The sequence below is a fragment of the Lepidochelys kempii genome, chromosome 4, assembly GCF_965140285.1.
Source record: "Lepidochelys kempii isolate rLepKem1 chromosome 4, rLepKem1.hap1, whole genome shotgun sequence".
Classification (NCBI taxonomy): domain Eukaryota; kingdom Metazoa; phylum Chordata; order Testudines; family Cheloniidae; genus Lepidochelys; species Lepidochelys kempii.
The window spans coordinates 12,991,357-13,015,664 of NC_136383.1; the positions used below are offsets into that span (position 1 = coordinate 12,991,357).

The 24,308-nt window shown below is 43.5% G+C and overlaps 1 protein-coding gene across 1 annotated transcript in view; it reads right to left on the reverse strand.

Moving 5' to 3' along the window:
* The window catches only part of CCDC158 (coiled-coil domain containing 158), a 56,904-nt gene extending 36,071 nt beyond the window's left edge, over positions 1-20,833 (reverse strand). Inside the window, exons 1-10 of the mRNA XM_073340430.2 lie at positions 20,808-20,833; positions 18,352-18,482; positions 16,374-16,618; positions 15,924-16,033; positions 15,264-15,591; positions 13,562-13,638; positions 12,484-12,594; positions 10,670-10,784; positions 3,609-3,728; positions 333-530 (exon numbers count right to left, since the gene is read on the reverse strand). Coding sequence (XP_073196531.1) covers positions 333-530; positions 3,609-3,728; positions 10,670-10,784; positions 12,484-12,594; positions 13,562-13,638; positions 15,264-15,591; positions 15,924-16,033; positions 16,374-16,618; positions 18,352-18,482; positions 20,808-20,833 — 1,461 coding nt within the window. The remainder of the gene's footprint in view (positions 1-332; positions 531-3,608; positions 3,729-10,669; positions 10,785-12,483; positions 12,595-13,561; positions 13,639-15,263; positions 15,592-15,923; positions 16,034-16,373; positions 16,619-18,351; positions 18,483-20,807) is intronic.
* Positions 20,834-24,308: the final 3,475 nt, after the last annotated feature.

Sequence of the window (24,308 nt, forward strand, 5' to 3'; positions counted from 1 at the left end):
CCAAAACCAAACCAAGTTTCACCAGACACGCAAAATCACTTCTCCATCAAGTGTGTTAATGTGCCAAATTTCAAATTCTGGCTGTTTTGGTATAAAATCACCTTAGGCCAGAGACTAGGACTGAAAATTTCTGACTGACAGATGAAAGTTCCAAAAGTTATGAGTGATCAAAACCGGGGCATTAGAATGAAAACCTCTGGCACCTTATGTATAGATGCTGCTCATGTTCCAACTAAGATAACAAAAACAGTGCTATTTTTAGTATATACCTAGTGTATGGGTATGGGAAACCTCTCAGTGGTAATAACACCACTCAGCAGTTCCTTCCTGACCTGACGTTCCATTTGTCCCTGACACTCGGTCTTCATTGTCTTCACTATGTTTTCCATGCGCTGCAATTCCATGTTTTTGTTGTCCAGTTCTCTCCGTAGGTGGTCAATGGTGATGCTGTTGCCAGTGTCCCGATCCCAAAGCCGCTTGTTCTGCTCCTTTTCCAGACTCAGTTCCATCTCTTTTTTATGTACATCAGCCTACAAGAAATTACAGCAGCCATTTCCCTCTTTAAATCATAAAGCCATCCTGTCTTTTGTTTTCCTTAATTTTAGCAACAATCAGTTATAAAGTTAAATCATTCTTACTATATCTTTACCACTAATAAAAGCCAGGATTTCTGGTGAATAGCTAGTTTGATGCTTCTGAGGCACCATCCTTCAACACAGCAATAGCTTTAAACTAACCCTCTTCTAAGTACTACTGCTATCACTATCTTATTTAACATTTCAAGACTTGAAGCCTTTGATACCATTTCTTTGCCAACATACTCTAGCCAAAAAAATCAGCAAAATGAAAAACGCAGCATTGTATCAAAATTAAAAGTGAACCAAATACAAATACTACAGTGCATGCCAAGGAAGGAAATCATCCGCCTTTAACAATAATGAAACCTGTAATTTCATGGCTTGATTTACTCTGTTTGCAGACAGCAATTTGTTGTACGTTGTTTCAATCATTTTTAGCTCAGAAACAAATGCAAAGTTTCAAAAACTGATGCCACAATCCAGAATGGTTAGGCAATTTGGAACATGTTAGTTTAAAAAAGGGGGTAGCAGAATTCTCAGTAGAACACGAAGAGTCTGAAATTTGGGAAGTGGAGGCAGCATGTAGAATATTGAGTAAAGCCAAAGAAAAGGGGAACGAAACGAGAGGCTCCGAGAATGAAAGAATGAACATAGACAGTAAAGGCATTGAAACAAATTTAACTTTTCCCCCAATGCCTTGGAGAATATTAGAAACTGAGACTACCTTATTCATCTATTACAGTTTCATTTAATCAGTGACCATAAAACTAAGATGCTTTACGCTTAATTGTATAGTGACTGTCCTGACTCTAGCCTTTGCTACAGCTATAAAGAAGAACAGCCATAGTGGGTCAGACCAAAGGTCCATCCAGCCCAGTATCCTGTCTTCTGACAGTGGCCAATGCCAGGTGCCCCAGAGGGAATGAACAGAACAGGTAATCATCAAGGGATCCATCCCCCATCACCCATTCCCAGCTTCTGGGAAACAGAGACTAGGGACACCATCCTTGCCAGTCCTGGCTAATAGCCATTGATGGACCTACACTCCATGAACTTATCTAGTTCTTTTTTGAATGCTGTCATAGTCTTGGCCTTCACAATATCCTCTGGCAAAAAGTTCCACAGACTGACTGTGCATTGTGTGAAAAAACACCTTCTGTTTGTTTTAAACAGCATACCAGAATGCAATCATGCAAAACTCTTCTTCAGATTTCATGTGTCACCTATTGTACAAGTGACACTAGACAGAGAGTTGGTATACTAATCTCCCAAAACCCAATCATGAAATTACAGAACTCATACACAGAGCAAAAGATGAGTATGATGATGAACTATTACACTTAGCATTGGAAATAGGGTGTATGTATGAAACCAATGATCTGTGATGCACAATTTTGCTACTATCTGTGCAAACTGTACAGGTACAGTTTTGCTTTTATTTTGTTTTTTTAATTTAAGATGTTTTCAGTCTATTGCTAGGGGCTATTTAGAGCAGTTAGAAAAGTCCTGGACCAAAAAAAAAATCTTACAAAGTAGATATGAAAGGAAAAAAGAAGGGAAGATGGGATGCTAACCTAACTTAGCTATGAAGTCAGAGTTAAGGATGGGAACGGGCCATAGAGGATGGATCACTCAATGATGACCTGTTCTGTTCATTCCTTCTGAAGCACCTGGCATTGGCCACTGTCAGAAGACAGGATACTGGACTAGCTGGACCTTTGGTCTGACCCAGTATGCCAGCTCTTCTTATGTTAGGGAGCCTTAACTGTGATTTTCAGTTTCAGATGTTTGCATTTCTTTTCATGTTAACCTTAGCTCTGAATTTCCTGGGTTTCTAATGGAAATGAACCTGTGATGAGGTATGTGCCCCACAAGTAATGAAAGAATTAACTGGAGTAGAGAGCTCAATTAAGGCACCTGGTTGCACCTGAAGGGTGGGCCAGGCCCAATTAAAGATGAATCCCAGCTGGGATGAGGCTGGGTTGTTAGTATGAAGAGAGGAAGCCCAGTCTAGAGGATGGTTGTGGGGAGAAAGTTTGGTAATGCCTCTCTTAGTAGTAGTAGTAGTAGTAGTAAGGGGAGAGACTGGCAGTGTCAAGGAGAAAGCTCCCTGGGATCCTCTCCTGAATAGAGGAGGCTAGTAAGAGTCTAGGAGAGACATGGAGCAAGTACTGAGGTGGAGTAAGCTGATTAAAAAGGCAGAATTGGAACTTCCAGAAAGAGCAAGCATCCTGGTAGATGGTCAATTGAGGAACAGAGCAGGGAAAACCTGAGAGATTAAATGAGAACCTGAGGAGGGCAGAAGTTTGTACTTCTAGTTTGGGATTTTGTTGGGGGACCGAGGGAGGAGCCCTGGCCACTAAAAGAAGGGTGAAACTAGAGAATTTGTGGAAAGAAGGCCTGGAAAAAGGCCATGGAAGGAGGATATCCAGAGAGACAGCAGCAAGGAGTCTAATGGAGCAGAGCTGCTGGCTATAGGGGCCCAGTGTAAAGGAGGGGTCTGGGTTCCCCTGTCCTTCACTGTGGAAGATTGTGTGAAACCTCTAGGAAGGGGTTATGGCTGAATGAAGGCTGTAGGGACCAGAGTTGAGGGCCAAAGTAAGGACGAGAACTATTATTTGTAAGATTTCTTGCTACCCTAGAAGGGGTGGGACTAAATATGACCTGACCAGGGGGCTAAGGTCATAAGAACAGGCAGACCTCTTCCAGGCAGCAGTTGGTGTTAGCAGACTCTCCTTCATGCCTAGCTACAAGGGGTATACCTGCATTGAGTGTGCTCTTTGCAGACCTTTTTGAGGATTTCTGGGGCAGCAAGATTAAATTTATAATAAGTCTCAATCTTAATTATAAAGAGGCTGCCAGCTTTTCATAATAGGCAAGGTGCCAACACAACAGGAACAATAAAAACAAAAGCTCTTAGAAGGTAAGATTAAATTAATGTATTCAATTGATTATGAGACAAACTGATTACTAAAATGGAACTCCCCTATAAATTGTTCTTTAATAGGTTTATTAATCTCAAATTCCTACCAGCAGCTGCTGAAGCTGATCATCCAGATTTCCAGATTCTTGACTGTATTGATCCCGTTCAGTTTGAGCCTCTGCCATCTCAGAATGAGCCAGGTGCAATTGCTTTTCCAGATCTTCTATCTAAAGTATGCATGCAAATAAAAAGACTGCAACAGCTGGGGATAATTATCTTATGGGGCAGTTCCACTCTGAAAAGTACCTATGTACAAAAGGTGCTGCTGTACTCTGAAGATCTGCTCCCTATGTGTATTCAGAAAGATCTACTTGCTTTAGTGATTTTAAAATGAGTTTTTACTATATTTTTGCTTGTTAGCCCTGGAGAGACAACACACCTAGGGGAGAATGAGCTGGCTTCTATTCCCATTCAGACCTCATCAAGAGAATTGTTAACTACAGTCTAAATGCAGAATCTTTATGTTGGTGATGTCTGAGCTAGGGAAAAAACCCAGTTTGATTTGCAGATTCCAAGTTGAGATTGCAGGGTTGGCAATTTGGCAATTTGAAAATTGAGCACATAAACATAGTACCACCCACAATGCTATTACAACACTTTTCAAAGAACTACACTTAAATTTTAAAATCTTTCTTGGCCCTACTAAGATCTTGAAATTACCTTTTTGCAGTCTTTAAAAAACAGCCAACCAACCTTTACTGGTTCTGTCCTATGCCAATGAAACTGATCTCTCTATAATGCAATTATAATTACAGGGGAATAGCACATGTTCTGATTATTAATACCAGTTTATTCAGGAGTGATCCTAAAATTCCTGCCTTTTAGACTAGGGGAGAGTGGGAACATCATGCCAATGATGCTGCTGTTATTCAACAGGAGAGTACAGGACAGATCCATAAGGATCTCCTCGACAAGTCTTATCCCAAAGCCTGGTAGAGGCAGGATTTGCCCTCCCTGTCACTGAGCTGCAATTCTGATTCTAAGGCCTACAGTGCTCTTGGCATAGAGAGAAGGTGAGGGTTGGCTGTGGGGCCCCTGGTAACTGCTGTGCTTGCTAGAAGTACAACACTAAAGGACCATTCCCAGGGCCTTATCTGTCTGCAGTTGCCCACAGGGCCATTCCTAAAGCCCCCTGTGGTGGGGCTCCATGGGAAAGGACATATTATTTATTGCACATAATATCTGTGGGGGGGGGGGAGGAAATGATGGTCCACACACTCTCACCTACTCCCTGCCTCCTGTGAGAACCCAATCCAGGGGAGAGCCCTCTGTAGGCTCCAGAGGTGTGGGAAGGTACTACCAATGGGGCTAGCCCCCTCGCTTCCATGTGGAACAGATCTGTTAATGGAGAAAGCCCTTCGTGCATAGATCTCCCGAGGAAAATCTGAGCCAGGATTTGGCAGAGTATGGAGAGTCCCTTGCCAAACACAGTGTGGGAACGATGTCCAGATGGAGTAGTACAAAAATAATAGCTTACCCTATACTACCCACTTTCCTCTAAAAATGCTTGTGTCTGGTCATATTCACTTTGTTCTTAAAGATGAAGTGAAATCCTTCAGACAAGCCATGGCCTGAGTGTAAGGTTTTGCGTGTCTGTAGCAATAGCTGATGAAGTCAATAATACCTACAACACAGCAGGGAGCTTCATTCCTTCATCATAAATACATTATCAAATCTATGTGCAAACAAATGGGTTAGCTCTACCTGGAGGTGGTAAACTTTCTCTAATGCAGCAGTCTCCAAACTCTTGAGGGTCATGCCCCCACTAATTCCTGTCCACACATCCCTCCGGAATGAGGCTGTATCTCAGGGGAGAGGGACGCAGACAGGGGTAAAGGGGCCAAGGCTGGGGCTGCGGTTGGAGGTGGGCCTGGGGCTGGGAGCAGGGCTGATGCCAGGGGCCAAAGCTGGGGGCAGAGCCACAGCTGGGCTGCAGTGGGGGCCAGTAGCCAGGTGTGGCTCCGTCCCCAGCCTTGGCCCAGGGCTGGGAATGGAGCCAAGACCAGCAGCCAAGGCTAGGGGCTGGTACAGGGCCAGGACTTGATCCACGCCAAGACTGGTGACAGGGCCAGGTGCAGGGCTGGGAGTCGGAGACATGGCTGGCAGCGGGACCAGAGCAGAGCTGGGGGCAGGGAGGGACAGGGTGGTGCTCCCTCTCCACTCCCGAGGGGCTGGCCTAGTCCCTGCTTCTAGGGTTGCCAATTTTGATTGCATGTATTCCTGGAGATTTCATCACATGACATTAGCTTTAATTTCTGGAGACTCCAGGCCAATCCTGAAGGGTTGGCAACCCTACTTGTTGTGCCCTGCCAGACATTCCTCTGCATCCCCCTAGGGCGTGGCTCCACACTTTGGGTACCTCTCCTCTAATGTGACACACTTAGAGACAGTGTAGGAGACCTATAGAAAAGATTATTAAACAAGGTTGGGGACTAGCTCACAATCAGATGATAAAAAGGCTAAAATTTTCAAATGTGGGCGGGTGCTTATCCTTAGATACTTAAATTAATATTCTGGAACTGAAATAAGTGGCCTGATTTTTCACAAGTCCTAAAAGTACTCCGTACTTGCATCTCACAGTAACTTAATTGGGGAATCAGCCACTTTTCAGAACTCAAGTTTGAAAATTTCAGCTACTTTTCAGTTTACTAAGGTATTTTCCTACCAGAGAGGCTCGAGAGCAGTGTTTGAATATACATAGTTGTAACAGCTTTATTTTGATACCATACGTAATACACCCCTTCTCATCCACAGGAATAATTCTACAGCCAAGCCTGAGATCAGATGCTCTCCAATTTTCAACTTGTCTCTCACTGAAAACTCTGTGTTACTTATACAGTATATGTGGAAGTCAACATGGATACATATGGACTAAAGAGCAGTCCATTTTGTAGGTATCTGAAAGTGATATTTGCTGCAGCTAGTAACATTCGGAGAAGTATTGCACATAAAATTCTGGGTTTCTATTTTTGTTAATAATTCCAAAAGGGAAAAATGCCCAAAGATTGTGTTCTGCAATCATAGATACAGGTGTGGCATCTTCCAGACAAACATCTGTCAGGGATGGTCTAGAGCTGAGGTTGTGTTGGTCCCAGGCTATTAGAGAGACAAGGTGGATGAGGTAATATCTCTTATTGGACCAAATTCTATTGGTCTGGGAGACAAGCTTTGGAGCTTACACAGAGCTCTTTTTCAGGTCTGGAAAATGTACTCAGTGTCACAGCTAAATGCAAAGTGGAACAGATTGTTTAGCATAAGTCGGTAACACATATTTCAAGGGACCATTCAAGTGGAAATGGCCCATAAACACCTCCCCAGTCGTGGGTGGGTGGGAAATATGATTGCACACCCCTAGTTGTCACCTACTACCCAACACTGGAACTCATATTGGGTATCATAAAACAATTACAACCTATATTTGATGGGGACCACATCCTGAAATAAATCTTTCCTAAACCCTTTTTTCTGGCCTTCAAACAACTTCTCTAAGCTCATCATCAGAAGCAAACTCCCCACAGACCGGGACTCGCTAACTCAAAGTGGCACTGGACCCTGCCAGAACAACAGAGGCAAAACTGTATACGTACCTCCACAGCTACAATGATCAACACCCTCCCACCCCAACACACACACTTTTCAAGATCCATGGGTCCTACCTATGCCTGTCACAACATATGGTGTACCTCATCCAGTGTACTAAATGGCCTGATCACAGCTATGTGGGTGAAGCGAGACAATTACTGTGCTCTCGAATGAACTCATGCAGAAAAATTATAAAAGACAAAAACACCATCCATTTCACCTACGGGTGAACACTTTTCACAAAGCCATCACTCCATATCTGATCTCTCAGTTCTCATCCTCAAAGGAAACCTGTACAATATCTTCAAAAGATGAGTCTGGGAGCTTAAATTTGTATCTTTGCTGGATGCTAAAAACCAAGGACTGAATAGTGACACTGGATTTATGGCTTATATACAATCTATAACCCATTAAATCCCACCCCCAGCTTTTTTCCCCTCCTTTTCCCCCATATGACTGGAAAGGTGTTAACGGCCACTTCACCTTGAGTGGTCCTTGAAATCTGTTAACCACTTACACTAAACAATCTCTTCTACCTTGTATTTAGCTGTGACCCTCTGAGTACATTTCCCCGACCTCAAGAAGAGTTCTGGATAAGCTTGAAAGCTTGTCTCTCTCAACAGCAGAAATTGGTCCAATAAAAGATATTACCGCACCCACATTGTCTCTCTCAGATGGTGTAGGTTTACTTGGTCCTGCTTCAGTGCAGGGGGCTGGACTTGATGACCTCTCAAGGTCCCTTCCAGCCCGACATTACTATGATTCTAGTTTAGTGTGCTGCTCTGTTTATCCCAAACAGAATTTGTTAAAATCATCTACATTAAAAAGTACATGGCAAACTGCATTGCTGTTACAGCTGGAACATAACAGAGATTAATTTACAAGCCCAACAAAAAATGTGTTTGGTTTGAGATCTGCTGTGCTTGTTTGGAAACAGTAGAATGAATTTTGATGCACGTGAAACAGAGCAGTAAGTGGAGCCAGACAGAAGGCAGGTTGGCCTGCTTTCAAATGCCCAACATATCTGTTCCATGCTACCTCAAACTTGACCTACCACATCCCTGCTATTCCCTTTCTGGGCCTTTCGTGAACAGAAAATAACAACCATGTCAAATCATACAGCATCTCTACAATGGGAGCAACTTTCCACTAATAAGTAGGAAAAGGCTGCCAAAGTTAACATGATGTGTAGCATAAGCAGGATTTGATTCCAGAAGTCAAATGTTACTGCATAAGTTGTCAGCTCTAATTTTACAGAGAGTGGAGAGCAACAATTTTCAGGTCAGCCTCTGAGGAAAAGGGGGAATTATCCTCGGATAATAATTATGAGATGTCAGAATCACAGCAGAATTATCTATGAAACCAAAGGGCCTAGGTCCAGGGAAGGGAATAAGGAAATGGAAATTCTAAAGAAAGGGCACACAAAATATTGTGGTTAGTGACTCAGAGTTATCTACTGCTGTGCAGGGAAAATCTCTTTGTGGATTTCCTCTGAGTGTTCCCCTGGCCAGTGAGCCATAGTCCCATCACCAGAGACCAGTAGATGCTGGGGGATGCAGAAGAGACAAGGATCATCTCCACAGAGGCCCACTACTTACTCTGGGATTCTGGACTCCCATAGCTCCCTGACAATGGAGCTCCAATGGAGCGGTGTTATCAGGACTTCCCCGGGCCAATTAATACCTCTCCAGTCATGAGGGGGAGGGAAATGATTACACAGCTCTAATTGTCAGCTACCACCTCACACCTGAACCCATATGGGGTATCATCAAACAGTTACAACCCATATTTGATGGGGACCACATCCTGAAAGAAATCTGTCATTCTGTGGCCTTCACTTGTGCAACGCCTCAAGTATTTTTGATGAGAGAGCGCGAGATATTTATATTGAAATAGGCATTTTTTAGGGGAACAGTCTCAAACTAACCTTGTGAACTCTGAGAAAGAATTATACTGTAGAGGCTACTGTCATCACCACACAGAAACGGAACTTTGATGTACGTGTTCAGTTTTTGTAGCTCTCGTGTATTTCGGAATGAGGAAATAATGGTAATACAACCCCTCTCCCAATTACTGCTGAAGTAACTCTTCCATTCCCATTTGGGGAAGGGCACTGACTTCAGTCTTTGTATTTTCTTGTAAGAGGGATCCCAGAAAGGGATGTGGAATTGGGGTGGGGAGGTGACATGAAATAAATTCTCTGAAAAGTGAATGGATGCAGTGAACTTCTGGAGTGGAACTGGCTGGAGTGAACTTCTCTCCATTTGTCTAAGGTAATTGATCACCAAAAGGTAGAGGTGTAGGAAAACGATTTGCTGCCCATATTCTGAGTCGGGGATTTTCAGTGTGCTATCAAACTTGCTGCTATGAAGAAGAAAAGCAGCTTAAACCTGCAGGTGCTGACAAACGCTGTCTTTCCATCTGGGTCACTTCAAAATACTTAAATACTAACACTATTTTCCTACACAAGCAATTGCTGTAGTAGCCATGGGGGTTTTATGTGATTCCAAATGGTTCATGATTGGGCAGGTGCCTGAAACCACACACTCTCAGTTGAGGTATGATCCGCCCTATGAAAACCTTTGAGAGAACCCCTGAGAGAAGGCATGTTCATGAAACAGCCAAATGAAATAGTATTGGGACTGTGGAAAGGTAGATGGGAGAGGAGATTGGTAAACAGAATAAAGGATTTGTGAGGAAGCTTGTTGATTGGGTCAAATGAAGCTGCTGTAATTGGTGATTCAAGACCAAAGTGCCTCGGCCTGTACTTGTGGTTATGGCTATGGTTCTCTCTCTTTCTCTGGCCAAAGCATTCTGGTCTGAACTGCCAATTACAGCAGCTTTATTTGATCTAATCAAGTTTCCTTTAACTAATGGATAAAAAATTAACATTCCAAATGCCGATTAGGGCTCTTGATCTGTTTATAACAGATTAGTTTCCCCTTTGATTTCCCAAGATAGAAGGTTATTGGAGAACACTTCTGGGTGCTATGGCTCATGCAAGAAGCTCTTTTTATTTGCCTAATTGTGTCTTCTTGACACATTCTCTACCATTTTAGGAGACATAATGCCTTTGATCCACATATTCAACTGCTATTTAAAGTCTATGGTCCTCTGCATTGATATCCAGATGGAATCATTTGCCACTAATTTTGATCTGTGTGCTCCTCTAATTTGTTTGTTAGAGAACAATGTTATTTGTTCTTAAACACAGGGGTGCTGGAACAGTTTTTATAGTGGGGGTGCTGAGAGCCATTGAACCAAGCAAACCCTATATATAATGGAAACCACTTCAAGCCAGCTCCTATGCTTAAACGTGGTATATAATACAATAGTTTGGAAAGAACAACAGTGCCGTGGATAAAAGAATAGTGATCTATCTGATCAGCCATTGAATTTCTCTGAAACAACACCTTTTCAAATGAGAGTGTGATTGTCTTTTTCTGAACTATACAGTGCATTTCAGGAGAAAGCCCATGTACCAAGTTCAGCTGGAGCTATTACGAACACTACAGTCCACACACACCTTGTCTTCATACATCCTTTTAGCTTCCCGTAATTCAGAACGCAGCTGAGAAACAGTGGATTCCAGTTGACTGACCTGACGCATGTACATTGAATTCTGGTTTCGTGTTTGTTCCCTAAGAAAAATTTTGAAAGGAAGGGAAAAAAGGGTGTGAGCGCTGCCAAAGCATGATACGTACACAGCTATGCTAAAGATGTGATCCCTAGGCTTCACAGTATTAAGTGTACTTGCAGTCTGAAATGTGACAATATGAAAATGTCTTACCTTCTTACCTAACAGATCTGCTCCTTCTGTATTCAGCCACATTTAGTTAATTTAATGACAAAAATAAGGTGTTACTGCTTTTATTTCGGTTTACAATTCTGGCTCATGTATCATCAACACACATGTTAATTAAGTTTTAATTGGGGAGCCAGAGTCTGCCTTTAGTTGCACCAGAGGACTGCACAAGTGGAACTCTGGGCAGAATTCAGCTCACAGAATCTTTATCACGGGTGATTATGTGCAAGTCACCCATGGCCCAATTTGACTTCCAAACCCCAGCTTGAGTTTGCAGGGTTGGCAGATAGAAAACTAATCTTTTAACACGTAAACTGAGCACATCTGACCTAGAGTCATCAAGAGACCATCAACAGGGAACCACCATGCCATTTTCCAGTCAATCAGCAATGCCAACATTGGCCATATATGTGGCTTTTCCACAGGATCTTCTATAAGATTCATCACTATTTATTTCTGCCAGTAAACATCACAAGAATTCATCCATTTTTGTTTATGATACAGATGACAAGAAATATATTGTCGGGAATGAATTTTGGACCAGAATCCGACCAACTCTTGATGGTTAAGGCTTCCAGTCATTTCTGCACAGCCCCACTTCTGCTTAATTTATATAAGGCTGGTGCAGAAAGCTCCCCGCAGCAATCTTTTCCGCTCTGTGGGTGGGTATAGAGATGGAGCAGGGCCATGGTCCCACTTTTTCCTAGTTCTGCTTCCCAAAGAGGGGAGGAAGAGAAGCAGTCCCTGTGATAGAGAGTGCAGGGAATGCTATTGTGAGCATTCCCCATCCAGATGTGCAAGTGGGGAATGTTCTTGTTCACTACACTACTTTGCAGTGTTGCAGGAGCTGCTCATAACTCAGGACTCAGAGATTTGCTCAAAGGCACAAAAATAAATTTATGTCAGTCAGGAAAAGAGCCCAGGACTGATTCTCCTCTCACCTGCACCAGAGTAACTCCAATAACTCATTTGACTTACCTTGTTTCTGACTGAGACCTGGTCTACACTAGGGTAAGGGATCGATCTAAATTACGCAACTTCAGCTACGTGAATAACATAGCCAAAGTCGACATACTTAGAGCTACTCACCGCCGTGTCTTCACTACGGTGAGTCGACTGCTGCCGCTCCTCCGCCAACTCTGCCTGCGCCTCTTGTGGCGGTGGAGTACAGGAGTCGACGGGAGAGCGCTCAGGGATCGATTTATTGCGTCTAGACTAGATGCGATAAATCGTCCCCCGCTGGATTGATCGCTGCCCGCCGATCCGGCAGGTCGTGTAGACATACCCTCAGAGTCAGTTCCCATGTCTCCTGATTCTCAGAGCTTTGCCTTACGCACAAGACTATGTTCCCCTCTATCTACTTTGTACCTTTTTTAGATTTCGCCTCCCACGATTTCTGCAGCGGTTGATTAACTCTGAAGCAAAGTTACTAAGAAATCTTATCATGCTAGCAGAGAGTGTATGCTAGCAGAAGGAGACCTCTCTAGAAGCAAGGTTACTTTTTATGTGTTCTACAGTATAACTGAGAAACATACTGAATGATCTCCATCTGGCTTTGGATACTATTTGCATGGCTGCGTGCACTGTTGGTTTTATCAGTCAGTGCTGCCACCTCCTGTTCATGTTCATTGATTAGTTGCTCAATCCTATTTGAAAAAAAAAGAAGAAGAATGGTTACAATTGTAGACAAAGTATTACCCACTGCATAAACTGTAGAAAAGAATATTTCCCCAGTAGTCACAAGTTTAAAGATTTGGGGGATTTGTCATGAATGTAATCAATTGTATAAAAATTAATTCAGAGTTTATTTTGATGACATAACTAGATAATTCAATTAGAAAGTTGGAGAAGTTGCAATTTATTGAACCAAGGAAGGCCAAAGTTCTGAACAAAAAAACCAAACACAAGAAAGAGATGAGGGGAAAAACCAGGAAAATAAAAGATGAAAAATAAAAGACATGTCATCCACACATTGTTATTTACATTAAAGCACTACCATGTACTAGACAAAGTGTACAACAATCTGCACTGGCTACATAAATCGCAAGCTCAGTTGCTTATTTTAATCAGAGAGAGGGGAAGAGCCATGATTTGAAAAAAGCAAAAAGCACTGTAAGGATTTTTTGCAGTGTTACTTAAAATACCTCGTCATTTCTTCTATTTTCCATCTTTCTTTAGAAAGCTATTGATTTTATCCTAACCAGCTTTAACAATAGTGCTGCTCTCCACACAAGAATGATTTAAACTGTTTTAGTTCTAGTCATTAACAAGCATGCCTATATTAGGAAAATATTAACATGACATGGTAAAGAACATGAAAGTCAGAGAATCCTCCTACTACAACCCAATGGAAATGGTTTTGCTCAGACGCTTCCAAAATATTGACCTTTCAGCAGAGATCATGTCTGGAAATTGTTAGATGTGTCAGAAAGTTATGAGCATTTAAAAATACAAAGCTAGAATAGAAGCAGATAAACCCTCAATAATAGTGACTGCTACTGCACCCCACACTTATTACAGTACCAGCATCTGGTACAAAAAATAATTCATCCTGGAAAAGTGAGGAAGTGTTGGTACCTGAACTATAATAGTGATTAAATAGGGAAAAGGTACCTATCTTGATGTTGTTGAAGCAGAAGTTCTGTTTTGGCCTGTGATTCTTTTTTCAGTGATTCAAGTTGTTCCTCCAACTGTTGTAAGTAAATTACAGTGTTGTTTATAGTGAGTAATCACTCTCACCCACCAGTAAATGAAAACACAATCTAAATCAATAGTACAGTTTAAGAAACCAAGGTTCATTTCTTGAACAGTTTCCATAATTTACACAAGCAAGGTTAAATTCTGGCTGTAAGCTACAGAGCTGAGTTGGGGACAGTACAGAGACAAATCACCCTAGTGTGAGTTCAGCCAGTGTGCTCCTCCTTAAAGATGTTACAGCATGTGCTTCTCTGTGCCTGGCCTGCTGCCCATGGGGAATATGGTCACAGTTGGACTCCTGCCTGCCCCCTTTCCATGGGCTAGTGTAGAAAGCAGTGCTAGCCCTGCCATCTTTGCACTCCCTGAGCTCAAAGACTCCTGTGTAGCTGGCCACTGAATGGGATGTGTAAAGGGCGTGAGGCTCTTTGCGCCCTCTGTCTGTCTTCACTAGGAAAGAAAGGTGTTCTTACCTTGAGTTAACTGTCTTCACTAGGATTTGACCTGAAGTAAAGGCATTTGTAGTTTTTACACAAGTTAGCAGGTTGAGTTAAAAACTATAGGGGACCTTGGGGTTTACCTTGAGTTGCTAACTAATTATTATTTGTATTGTCGTAGTGTCCAGCAATCCCAGTCATGGACCAGGGCTTCACTGCGCTAGTGCTGTACAGATAGAATAAAGGAAGTCCCTGCCCCAAAGAGCTTACTTGTGTGAAAGCTACACAATTCCTCGTTGTCTTCACTAGGATTTCACCTCGAGTTAGCAGACAAGTTAAGAACACACCTTTTTTGTCCTAATAAAGACAAGACCATCACTTGCTTGTCCACCAGCACAGTGGCCAAGGCGCAATCTGGCCCTAAGCCAATGACATTGCGTCAACAAAGGAATCTTCAATAGCCAGCACTGATTTCTGCAGGGCTTCATCTCACAAAAGGCTGAGTGCTCTTAACGTCTATCTAAATCAATAGAAGTTGAGGGCCCTTGACACATCACAAGATGTGCTCAGCACTGTACAGATTCAGGCCATTATTGATTAATATTGTTGCCCTTTGGCCAATATTTGGGGCATCGCTGCATTGTTTCCATTAGGAGGCGAAACTGATGATGGAGCCAGGCATTTCTTTGATACCATTAAGAAAGAATGTATACAAAAACCCGTTTCCCTGAACATAGTAGGAACACACAACAGCAGCCAGTTTCCTTGCTCACAAGCATGTTTAGAAGATAACCAAAAGAGACTCAGCTTAGGAGCCAGGGAACTGCTGAAATCACAAGCCCTTGCATCTTTATAGGAAGGCAAATTGATATATTGACCTAAAATATCTTCCCCAGGGCTCCCAAGAGTGCGGAGTGGACAAGGCCAGAGGATCCACCACTACACGGATTGTCCGGAGCTCTCTTGTGCAGGAGGTGGGAGTGGTGTGCCTGGGGATCATGCAGCACCCCGAAGCAGCCTTTGTGAATTGACTCCACAGCTGCTCCGAGGCCGGGAAAGGATTCAGCTACTTGAGCCAGGCACTGCATTGTGAATTTGGCTCTCAGAGTGTTTTTACATAACAAATAGTCATCTGGAAGCTTACACCACTAACTGTCAGGAAAAGTAGTGTTCTCCCCACTCACCGGGAAAATCCTCCCTTTGAAATACGACACATCTGAGTCTAAATCTCGCAGGACTTTACTAAAAGCTGTGCCCAGGTTGCGGATATGGAGACCGCTGATGTTCTCGTGCTCATATACCCTCTTGCCTGTGCTGTCTTCATAGTCCACTAGGACGCCCCGCAGTTCATGGAGCACTTCCTCATGGCCATGTACCATCTTTTTCAGATGCTCAGTTTGGCTATTGGCCTCCCTCAGCATCTCCTCCTGAAGGTGGTTGGCTGTTTCCAATTCATGAACTGTAGCGTGTAGCTGTATTTTGATGTCCTCCTGGCTCTGGGATTCTCTTCGTCTGTATTTCAGAAAGGAAGACATCCAAGAAATATTGAAAGTGATAATGGTGTACAATGTTTGTCTTTATCCTGTCTGATATGGGGGGAGGTTTATAATCACTGTTTCTGCAAATTATGGAATCTGGTCTGTTTTCTGAAACTACGGGCCAGACCTTGCACGCTGCCATGACTACTGCTGCCTAAGGCTCCTTCCAGGAGAACCCTCCTTGCACTTGGGGACCAGTTCAATCACCTGCTGCAGTCCTTCTCTTTCTCGCAAGCCCACATGGGAGCTGTGTAACATTTACCCGATACACGACAATGGGCTAGTCTCGGATGTAAGCATGCATACCTGATATCCACAAGAGCATCTCTCTCCATTTGCACCTCCTGAAGTTTGGTCTGCAAATCAACGATTGTCTGTCTTAAATTGAACTTCTGTTGTTCATGCAGTTCAGTGTTCTGGACAAACAAAACAGGCAAATTATTGAATATTTGACCAAAAATAAATGTAATTAAGGGTAATATGATCATTCATAATAAGATACATTTTTAAGTGTTCTCAGATACCCAGTTGTTGCTCTGTGCTGTGGTGCAGGTGTATTGGGGGCGCTATTGGAGGGGGCATGGCAAGAGTGCTGCTGTTCTGAGGCACACTGGGAGCTACGGCAGCTGAGAACAGGTAAGAGGCTGCTCTGAATGTGCTGTTGACCAAACTCTCCCCTGGCCAGTCCAGGAATCCAGTATGTAAGAAAGCCATGGCAGCCACACCCAGGAATCTGTCCCAAAGTCTTCAACTCACATCATTTAGCCTCTTCTGCAGATCTCTGACTTGCTGGGAGTACTCTTCCAAGATGCTCTCAATGTGCTCTTTTCCAGGATAACTAGTGTTTCTCTTCTGGGTATCAATGTCCACTTCATATTTAGAGTACAGGACAGTTTTGGGTGGACTACTGCCAGCACTAGCAGAGGTAGAGGTTTCCATCACTGTGCTGCGAATGGAAGATGCTAATACATTCTGATTGCCGAAAAGTGGGCTAGCAGCACCTGAAATTAGAGAATATTATATATTTAAAATGGAATCCTTATGTGAAAATAAAATAATTCTTTACACCTGTGCAAACTAAGAGCCAAATAAGTGTTCTGCCCATTCTATTCAAGACAGTGGAGAATCAAGCCCATATACTTTAGAAGTCAGCTTTTTCTAAAGATTGTATAGGCCCCATCCATTCTTGCAATGCATCTTGTCATGTACACCAGTGCAGAGTGGGTGTGAGATACTGCAAGATCAGATTCGTAACATTTTAAACCCACTATGCTCTCACTTTGCACTGGTGAAAATGGTGCCACAAGGTGCAGGGCAATGGTAAGTCAGGCCCTTTGGCCTCAGTCCTTAGACTACAGGATGATCACTGCCAAGTAAGGGAATCCTCTGATGGTGTTCAGCTTGTGGTAGCTCCTATGCCACCCACCCTTGTATCTGGTGAAAGTGGCATGGCCAGGGCATCCTTGCACCCCAGTGATCCCTGGCTGGCTTAACCGCACGTTGGGACCATTGGCAATCTGGGAGCCACCCTAATTTACACTGTGGGGGACCCAGTTTATAGCAATCTAGGAATCAGGAGAGTGCAAAAGCAGATTAAAGCCACCTTTGCACACATGTCCAACCCCCATCCACTATCATAACACATCTGCACCTCTTTGTTAATTCACTAAAATCAGATTAGGAAAGGGATAGATAATAAAAGAGAAAATATCATAATGCCACTATATAAATCCTTAGTATGCCCACACCTTGAATATCACATAGGGCTCTGGTCCCTCATCTCCAAAATGATATATTAGAACTGGAAAAAGTACAGAGAAGGGCAACAAAAATTATTAGGGGTATGGAACAGCTTCCATATAGGAGAGATGAAAAAGACTGGGACTGTTCATTTTAGAAAAGAGACAGCTAAGGTGAGGATATGACAGAGGTCTATAAAAATCATGACTGGTGTGGAGAAAGTGAAGAAGGAAGTGTTATTTACCCCTTCGTGTAACACAAGAACCAGAGGTCACCCAATGAAATTAATAGGCAGTAGGTTTAAAACAAATATAAGGAAGTACTTCGTCTTCATATAATGCACAGTCAACCTATAGAACTCATTGCCAAGGGACGTTGTAAAGACCTAAACTATAACTGGGTTCAAAAAAGAATTAGATACGTTCACAGAGGATAGGTCCATCAATGGCTATTAGCCAAGATGGGCAGGGATATAACCCCATGCTCTGGGCGTCCATAAACCGCTGACTGCCAGAAGCTACAACTGGATGACAGGGGATGGACCAATCGATAATTGCCCTGTTCTGTTCTTTACCTGTTAAACATCTGGCACTGGTCACTGTTGAAAGACAGAATACTGGGCTAAATGGAGCATTGGTCTGACCCAATATGGCCATTCTTTTGTTCTTATGTAGATATTTTTAGATTATTCAGAATTCAAGACACCAATTTTAAAACAACAGTTTTGAAACACCAGTTTTGCTAAAAGGTGCTTCAACCTTAAGTGTAAAATTTCAACCCTTATGCACCCTTTTTTTCACAAAAAGAAAAGGAGTACTAGTGACACCTTAGAGACTGCCACAAGTACTCCTTTTCTTTTTGCGAATACAGACTAACACGGCTGCTACTCTGAAACCTTTTTTAACAATAACGCTTGAGTGGGACAGTTTGCACAACTGAGATAACTTGATGTTAAATGAATTCTCAATATTGTTAAACTGTATTTCCTACTTACCCCCACTGGGAATGTTGCCACTTGATAAAGTCTCTTCATGACTCAGAGAATGTGTGATTGATTCCATCGTAAATTTGGTTGCTTCTTCCTGGAGTTTCAGAGTCTCTTTTGTTTGTCTTTCCAGTGCTTCCCTGCAAAATTATATGTGTGAGTATAGGTTGAGAGTACAATGTATGAATAGAGGAAGGTATCCAATCGCACGGTGTCACCACAGATAGTATCTGAAATGAATAACTAATAATGTCATTTTATAGTCTCCATTTAGCGGCATTCTCCACACACAAGGTCTGCGTTCACATTTAGCAAGAAAGTGCCAGATCTTCAACTCTTGTAAATTTGTGTAGCTCCACTGAAATCAGTTGAGCTGTGCTGATATACACCAGCCAAGATTTGTCCCAAAGGGGCTGAACACAAAATACAACAAAACAAAACACTCCATTAAACAAATAAAAACAACCTGTTCGGATCATATCAAAACAAGATTCCTTTTTTCCCCCGCCACTTACTTTTTCTCCTGATTGGCTGGTGAAATACCATCTACTGATAGAACCGTAGACCTTCTGTTTTACCATGTAAAGTTTGCATGGCTGATTGAGTTGTTAATGCTTTTGTCAACCAACCAATCAAACGGTTAACGAGAAATTTCATATGGAACTCTGACAAGTGCTATGGGACTGTATTTTTCAGACGTTACATGGAGACACTTCAGGGTTGTAAAGAGAAGAAACCCTCTAAAATAAGAGAAAACATTTGATCAATTAAACACACTGATCTCCAGCCCAGAAACAAGGATTCTCCTACCTCACAGCATGACATCACCCATAGTAATGCAGAGTTTCAAATCTTATTTGTCTGAAGTCACTTAGGCAGCACAACATTTCTTAAAAACATACCTAGCCTTTTGAAGAAGGAAGGACGAGGAAGGAAAGGAGAAAATGGGAAGGGCACAGGAAAGGAGATATTTCTAAATGTGGATCTATATCCTATTTTTGAATCCTAGACTGCTCATGAAAATGGACAAAATGCTAGATTTTTAAAAGATGCTAAAGACATCAGGAGGGAAAATCTGCAATCAAGCTTACCTTCTCATGGGTGCAAATGCAGTTAAGTGTGCTGGGTGTGACTGAAGCCTCAGGCAGTAATGGCCAGATTGTTACTGGCACTGTGGGTGTGCAGGGGATGGAAGTAATGAGCCCCCCCGTGAGTTTCAAACAAGGCTCTGTCTCAGTCAAGTCTCTGAACTCAAGACCTGATGGACTACTCCTTCCTTGAGGCCTCAAGGGCACACGTTGCCCCAGCGGGAGAGGTTGGGGTACGGAGGAAGCAAGCCTGTGCACTCTGCATTGCCCCATGGAGCTCGATAGGTGCTGCACAGGAAATTTATAACTTGATCTGAAGTACTTGTTGCACCTTGGAGACTAACCAATTTATTTGAGCATAAGCTTTCGTGGGCTACTGCCCACTTCATCAGAGGCGTAGATTCTATGCATCTTCTTACTATATGTTCCAGTCTAGCTAGTCTCTAAGGTGCCACAAGTACTCCTTTTCTTTTTTGTGGATACAGTCTAACTCAGCTGCTACTCTGAAACCTGAATCTCTATTGTAATTAGAGGGTGCTTCATTCACCGTACGGATATTACTACACAACACCTCAACTTCACCTCACACCTCAATAGCCTGATATTTGAAGTGCTCAGATGGAGCCCTCTAATTGAAATAAAACAAAAACCAAGTTTATAAACTTGGGGCCAGATTCACTGATACACTCCATGTGCTTTGCATCACCAAATGGGTGCAAAGCAGCCAGAAGCTACTCGTAAATCCAATCCAAAGAGTGTTAAAACTGCCCCATGAATCTCAGTTGTTAGGGCTGAAGCCCAGTGACGATACTTTTCAGGCAAGATTTTCAATTATTTGATGCGTAACTATATGCCTAAAATATGCATCTAACTGGCATAATTGTGAGTGTAAATTAGTTAACTGCAAACATCAAAGGACAAATAAACAAAAGGCAGAAAGAGTCCTAAAAGGGCCTCACATCACTTTTACCCGAGGGACTGAGGCACAATGTAACAGTATAAAAATGTAAGTAAAAGAGAATCAGGCCATAAAAGTTTAATTATTACCCCAAGGCCATATTCTACCCTTCATCTTTGTGCAAAAGTCCCGCTGTCATCAGTAAGAATGCCACTGTCGATTGAGGAAGTACCTGGCCCTAACTATTACTCTGGTATCAACAATGCAATTCATCCCTTTCCACAGAATGGCTTTGACATCGGTGCACTTTGTAACACATTTCTTCCTTATCTCTGCTGTCACATTATTGCGAAGAAGACTGTCTTTTAATTTTCTGGTCATGTCGAAGTTCAATAATCAAGGTGTACACTGTAAGGGTAAACAGCAGGGTATTTTAAAAATAACTTCACTAATAAACAAACAAAAAAGACAGACACTACCTTAATTCCTGGATATTCTTGCTCATTGTAACAGTGTCTGCAAAGAATAATAGCAATCTTTATTTTTCTTCACATTTTACAAATCAACTTTCTCTCTTAAATGAATTTTGAACTGAAGCAATGTAACACTGTAGAAATAAGTCCACAAATATTAAACAATTAGTTGTTTATATTTGCTTTGGAAAGTTTTTCTTTGTTTCCTAAGTAATATTGTGAGGCATAAACACAACTATATGTTTTATAAGAGGGGCCAGCTGTGATGGGGTGACTGGCCCCTTTAAGAGGTAATTGGTTCTGCCCCACTTTTGACTCATTCAACCCTCCTCCGCATGTGGGGGAAATCAGTGTAGCACCCCATGACTGTAGCTCATGTGGTTAAATCAGTACAGGCCTGGTGTTAAAAGTGAAGCCTCCAGAGAGTAAAGAAAAAAAGAGAGCAAGTAGGCAGTTTGAAAAAGGCCTGCTGGATTAGGGAGATTTGGTCCTAGAGAAACCAGCTGGGAAATATTGCTGCCTGCTGAGCTCTCCCAACCCAGGGAGAAATGCAATAAGGTAAAAAGGAACCATGTGGGGAGAAGCTGGTCTAAATTAACAAACTCAGCCTTACAAGCAGGACTGTAGGTCTCTAGTACTAAGGAGAGAGAAGCCTGATGAGAAATCCTCCCAGCCCCCTGAACTTAGAGGAACTCTTCTGTAGGGAAGCTGATTAAACTAAATAAATTGTTTTCCCAGGAGAAGGTGAATATTATTTAAAAGCTCTGGATAGAAGTCATTTACCTGAATCCCTAAGGAGCTGAAGGTAGGGTGTCTCAGAACTACACTGTGCCACTAGCAGCCATGATCTGGAAGGGCATCCTCTTATATGGCCCTGGCATCTCCTATGAAACACCTCTTCCAGTCAAAAAAAGAGGTATGCAAAACTTACCATTCTCACAGCTGATTTCAGGCATCAAACTTTATGCTCCAAATTAACATTAAAAGCCATAGTTTCAACTCTCTGCCTAGACTACACTGCAAAACTGGTAACAGATTTTGAGCACACAAAAGTCCTGTGGACATTTGAACATATAAACTATATGCACTCAGAGGCATGTAGGCACACATTGACCTATTTTGTGCCTCAAGTGCCTATCTGGATAGCTCAAATTGAGCCTTTTATGCACAGATTTTTTTGGCATAAATTAGACAGCCAGTTTTGAAAACTTGTCCCTAATCAATCTGACCTTTATTCAGCTTTGCAAAATTCTTCTCATCCATTCACCTGTGGCAAGTAATTTTTTTTTTGGACAGGTGAGAAAAGTGTTTTCACTATGGAGGGCAAGTAGTTTTTGTATCTGGTCTGATAAATTTTCAAGACCGTTTTGCAAGGCCGGATTAATTTCAGAAAGACAGAGGTCCAGATCAGCTCTTGCATAATCCACCTGCAGCAGAGCTGCATTTAGTTCAGAGTTTGTTCCAAGGAATATAAGAGAATGAATAATTTGTAATTACATAATCCTTTCAGCCAAATTATCCAAGTGCTTTTCTATACAAGTGAGCAAGTATTGTTGTCCCAATTTCACTGATACAGAAAACGTAAGTCACTTGCCCAAGGTGCACAAGAAAGCAACAGAAGAGTCAGAAATAGAATCGAGGCGTCCTGGTTCCCAGACCCCACACTAACCCCAAGAGAAGGCTGACACTTTCAAAATTATGATGTGTTGCAGTAGTAGTGCCTAGTCATAGACCTGGCCCACTGTACTAGGTGTTGTACAAGAGGGCCACAAAGTTTTCAAACTTGGGTGCCTCAATACAAAATTACAAGTCACCTGATCTTTAGAGGTGATGAGCACTTGCAGCTCCCTTTGAGTTTCTTCCCTGCAAACTGGACAGAAGGAGTCCACAATGCTGACTTGCAACTTCACCCCTTAGTTGCTAAACTTGCAGGAGTGAATACCTCCTCCTTTGGATTTTTCAAATATGGGAGTGCAGAGCCAGGCCTGTGCTTCCAGAAGGCACATTGGTGCAGAAGACTGCCAATCTACAGGAAACTGAACTTCTAGGGTAAGTTATTGTCCTGTGAGCTTAAATGTCTGGTAGCACCTGGAGCCTGCTGGCTCTACATGAAGTAAAAAGGATTCTAGACCTGCTTACACTAGGCCCTCAAAAAGCCTGAGATCAGGCTTGTATAAAATGAATGTACACTGATTTGCATACATGGATGTGGTCATAGCCTGTTGGAAAATAGAGTCTCTCTTAATTTTCACCTCAGCAGGGGCTGATTTTTTCCCCCTTGAGGCAACTTTAGAGGCAGCACCTCTCTTTCCCTGGGGAGCTGAGTTTCCTCTTATGTTCCCTATCTCTGTGTGTGTCTCCCCATTGTCCCTCCCATTAGGTCTCTGGGCCCAATTCACCACTCTTGTTACTTAAGTTATATGCCACTGTACCACCACTGATTTCAGTGGTGTTACTCAGGCATCACCAGTGATGGGCTGGAGCTGGTTTGCACCGGTTCGCGCGAACTGGTTGTTAAAGGAGTGGGGAAGCTCAGGCCGGACGGACAGGATGTGACCCGCGGGACCATCCTGTCCGTCCCCCCTGAGCTCTCAGCTGAGGAGGCTCCCATGTGAATTTTTACTGACCCGGTGGCAGAGTTTCCAAGTTGCCAAGTTTGGGACTGCTCTACTGAATGTTTTCTCTCACAGATGAGAGAATGTCACTGATGTCTGCCTCCCTCCTGGTACTTGGGCTGTCAGAGCAGCCATGGGTGGGAGGCAGGACCTATCCCTCTGCTCTCAAGAAGCAGAGCTGCGAGGGACCCTCCACGCGGACCCTGATCCACCTGGTGGTACCTATGGGGGGCCAGGTGTGGTGTTGGTTCAGTGCCTGGTGGAGAGCTGGGGCAGTTGGGTTAGTGTCAGGCTGGCTGGGTGCCTGGCAGTGTGCAGCTGATTGGGTCAGTGCCTCATGTGGGAGCTGGTGGGGCATGGGGCAAGGGTCTGGGTGGGTACCTGGCAGGGGGCTGGCTGGGGTGCTGGGTGCCTGGCTGGGGGAGGTGGGTGGGTGTCAGGGTAGGGTGGGTGCCTGGTGGTGGTGGTCGGGGGGCTGGCTTGGTGCCTGGCACTCTGTGTGGTTGTCAGGCAGGGAGGGTGCCTGGTGGGGCTGGCTGGGTCCCTGGTACTGGGCGGGGGGAGGGGGAGGTGGGTGTTAGGCTGGCTTGGTGCTGGGTTGGGGGCCGGGTGGGTGTCAGGCTGGCTGGTCCCTGTTGCTGGGCAGGGGGCTGGGTGGGTGCCTGGTGGGGGCAGTGGCTGGATGGGGGGCTGGGTGGGTGCCAGGCCAGGTGGATCCCTAGCACTGGGCAGGGGGTCAGGCGGGTGCCAGGCTGGCTGGGTGCCTGGGGCTGGGCAGGGGCAGGGGCTGGGCGGGTGTCAGGCTGGGTGGGTGTCGGGTGGTTGTCAGGCTATCTGGGTGCCCAGGGCCGGGTGCAGATAGGGGCTGGCTGGGTGCCCGGCTGGCTGGGTG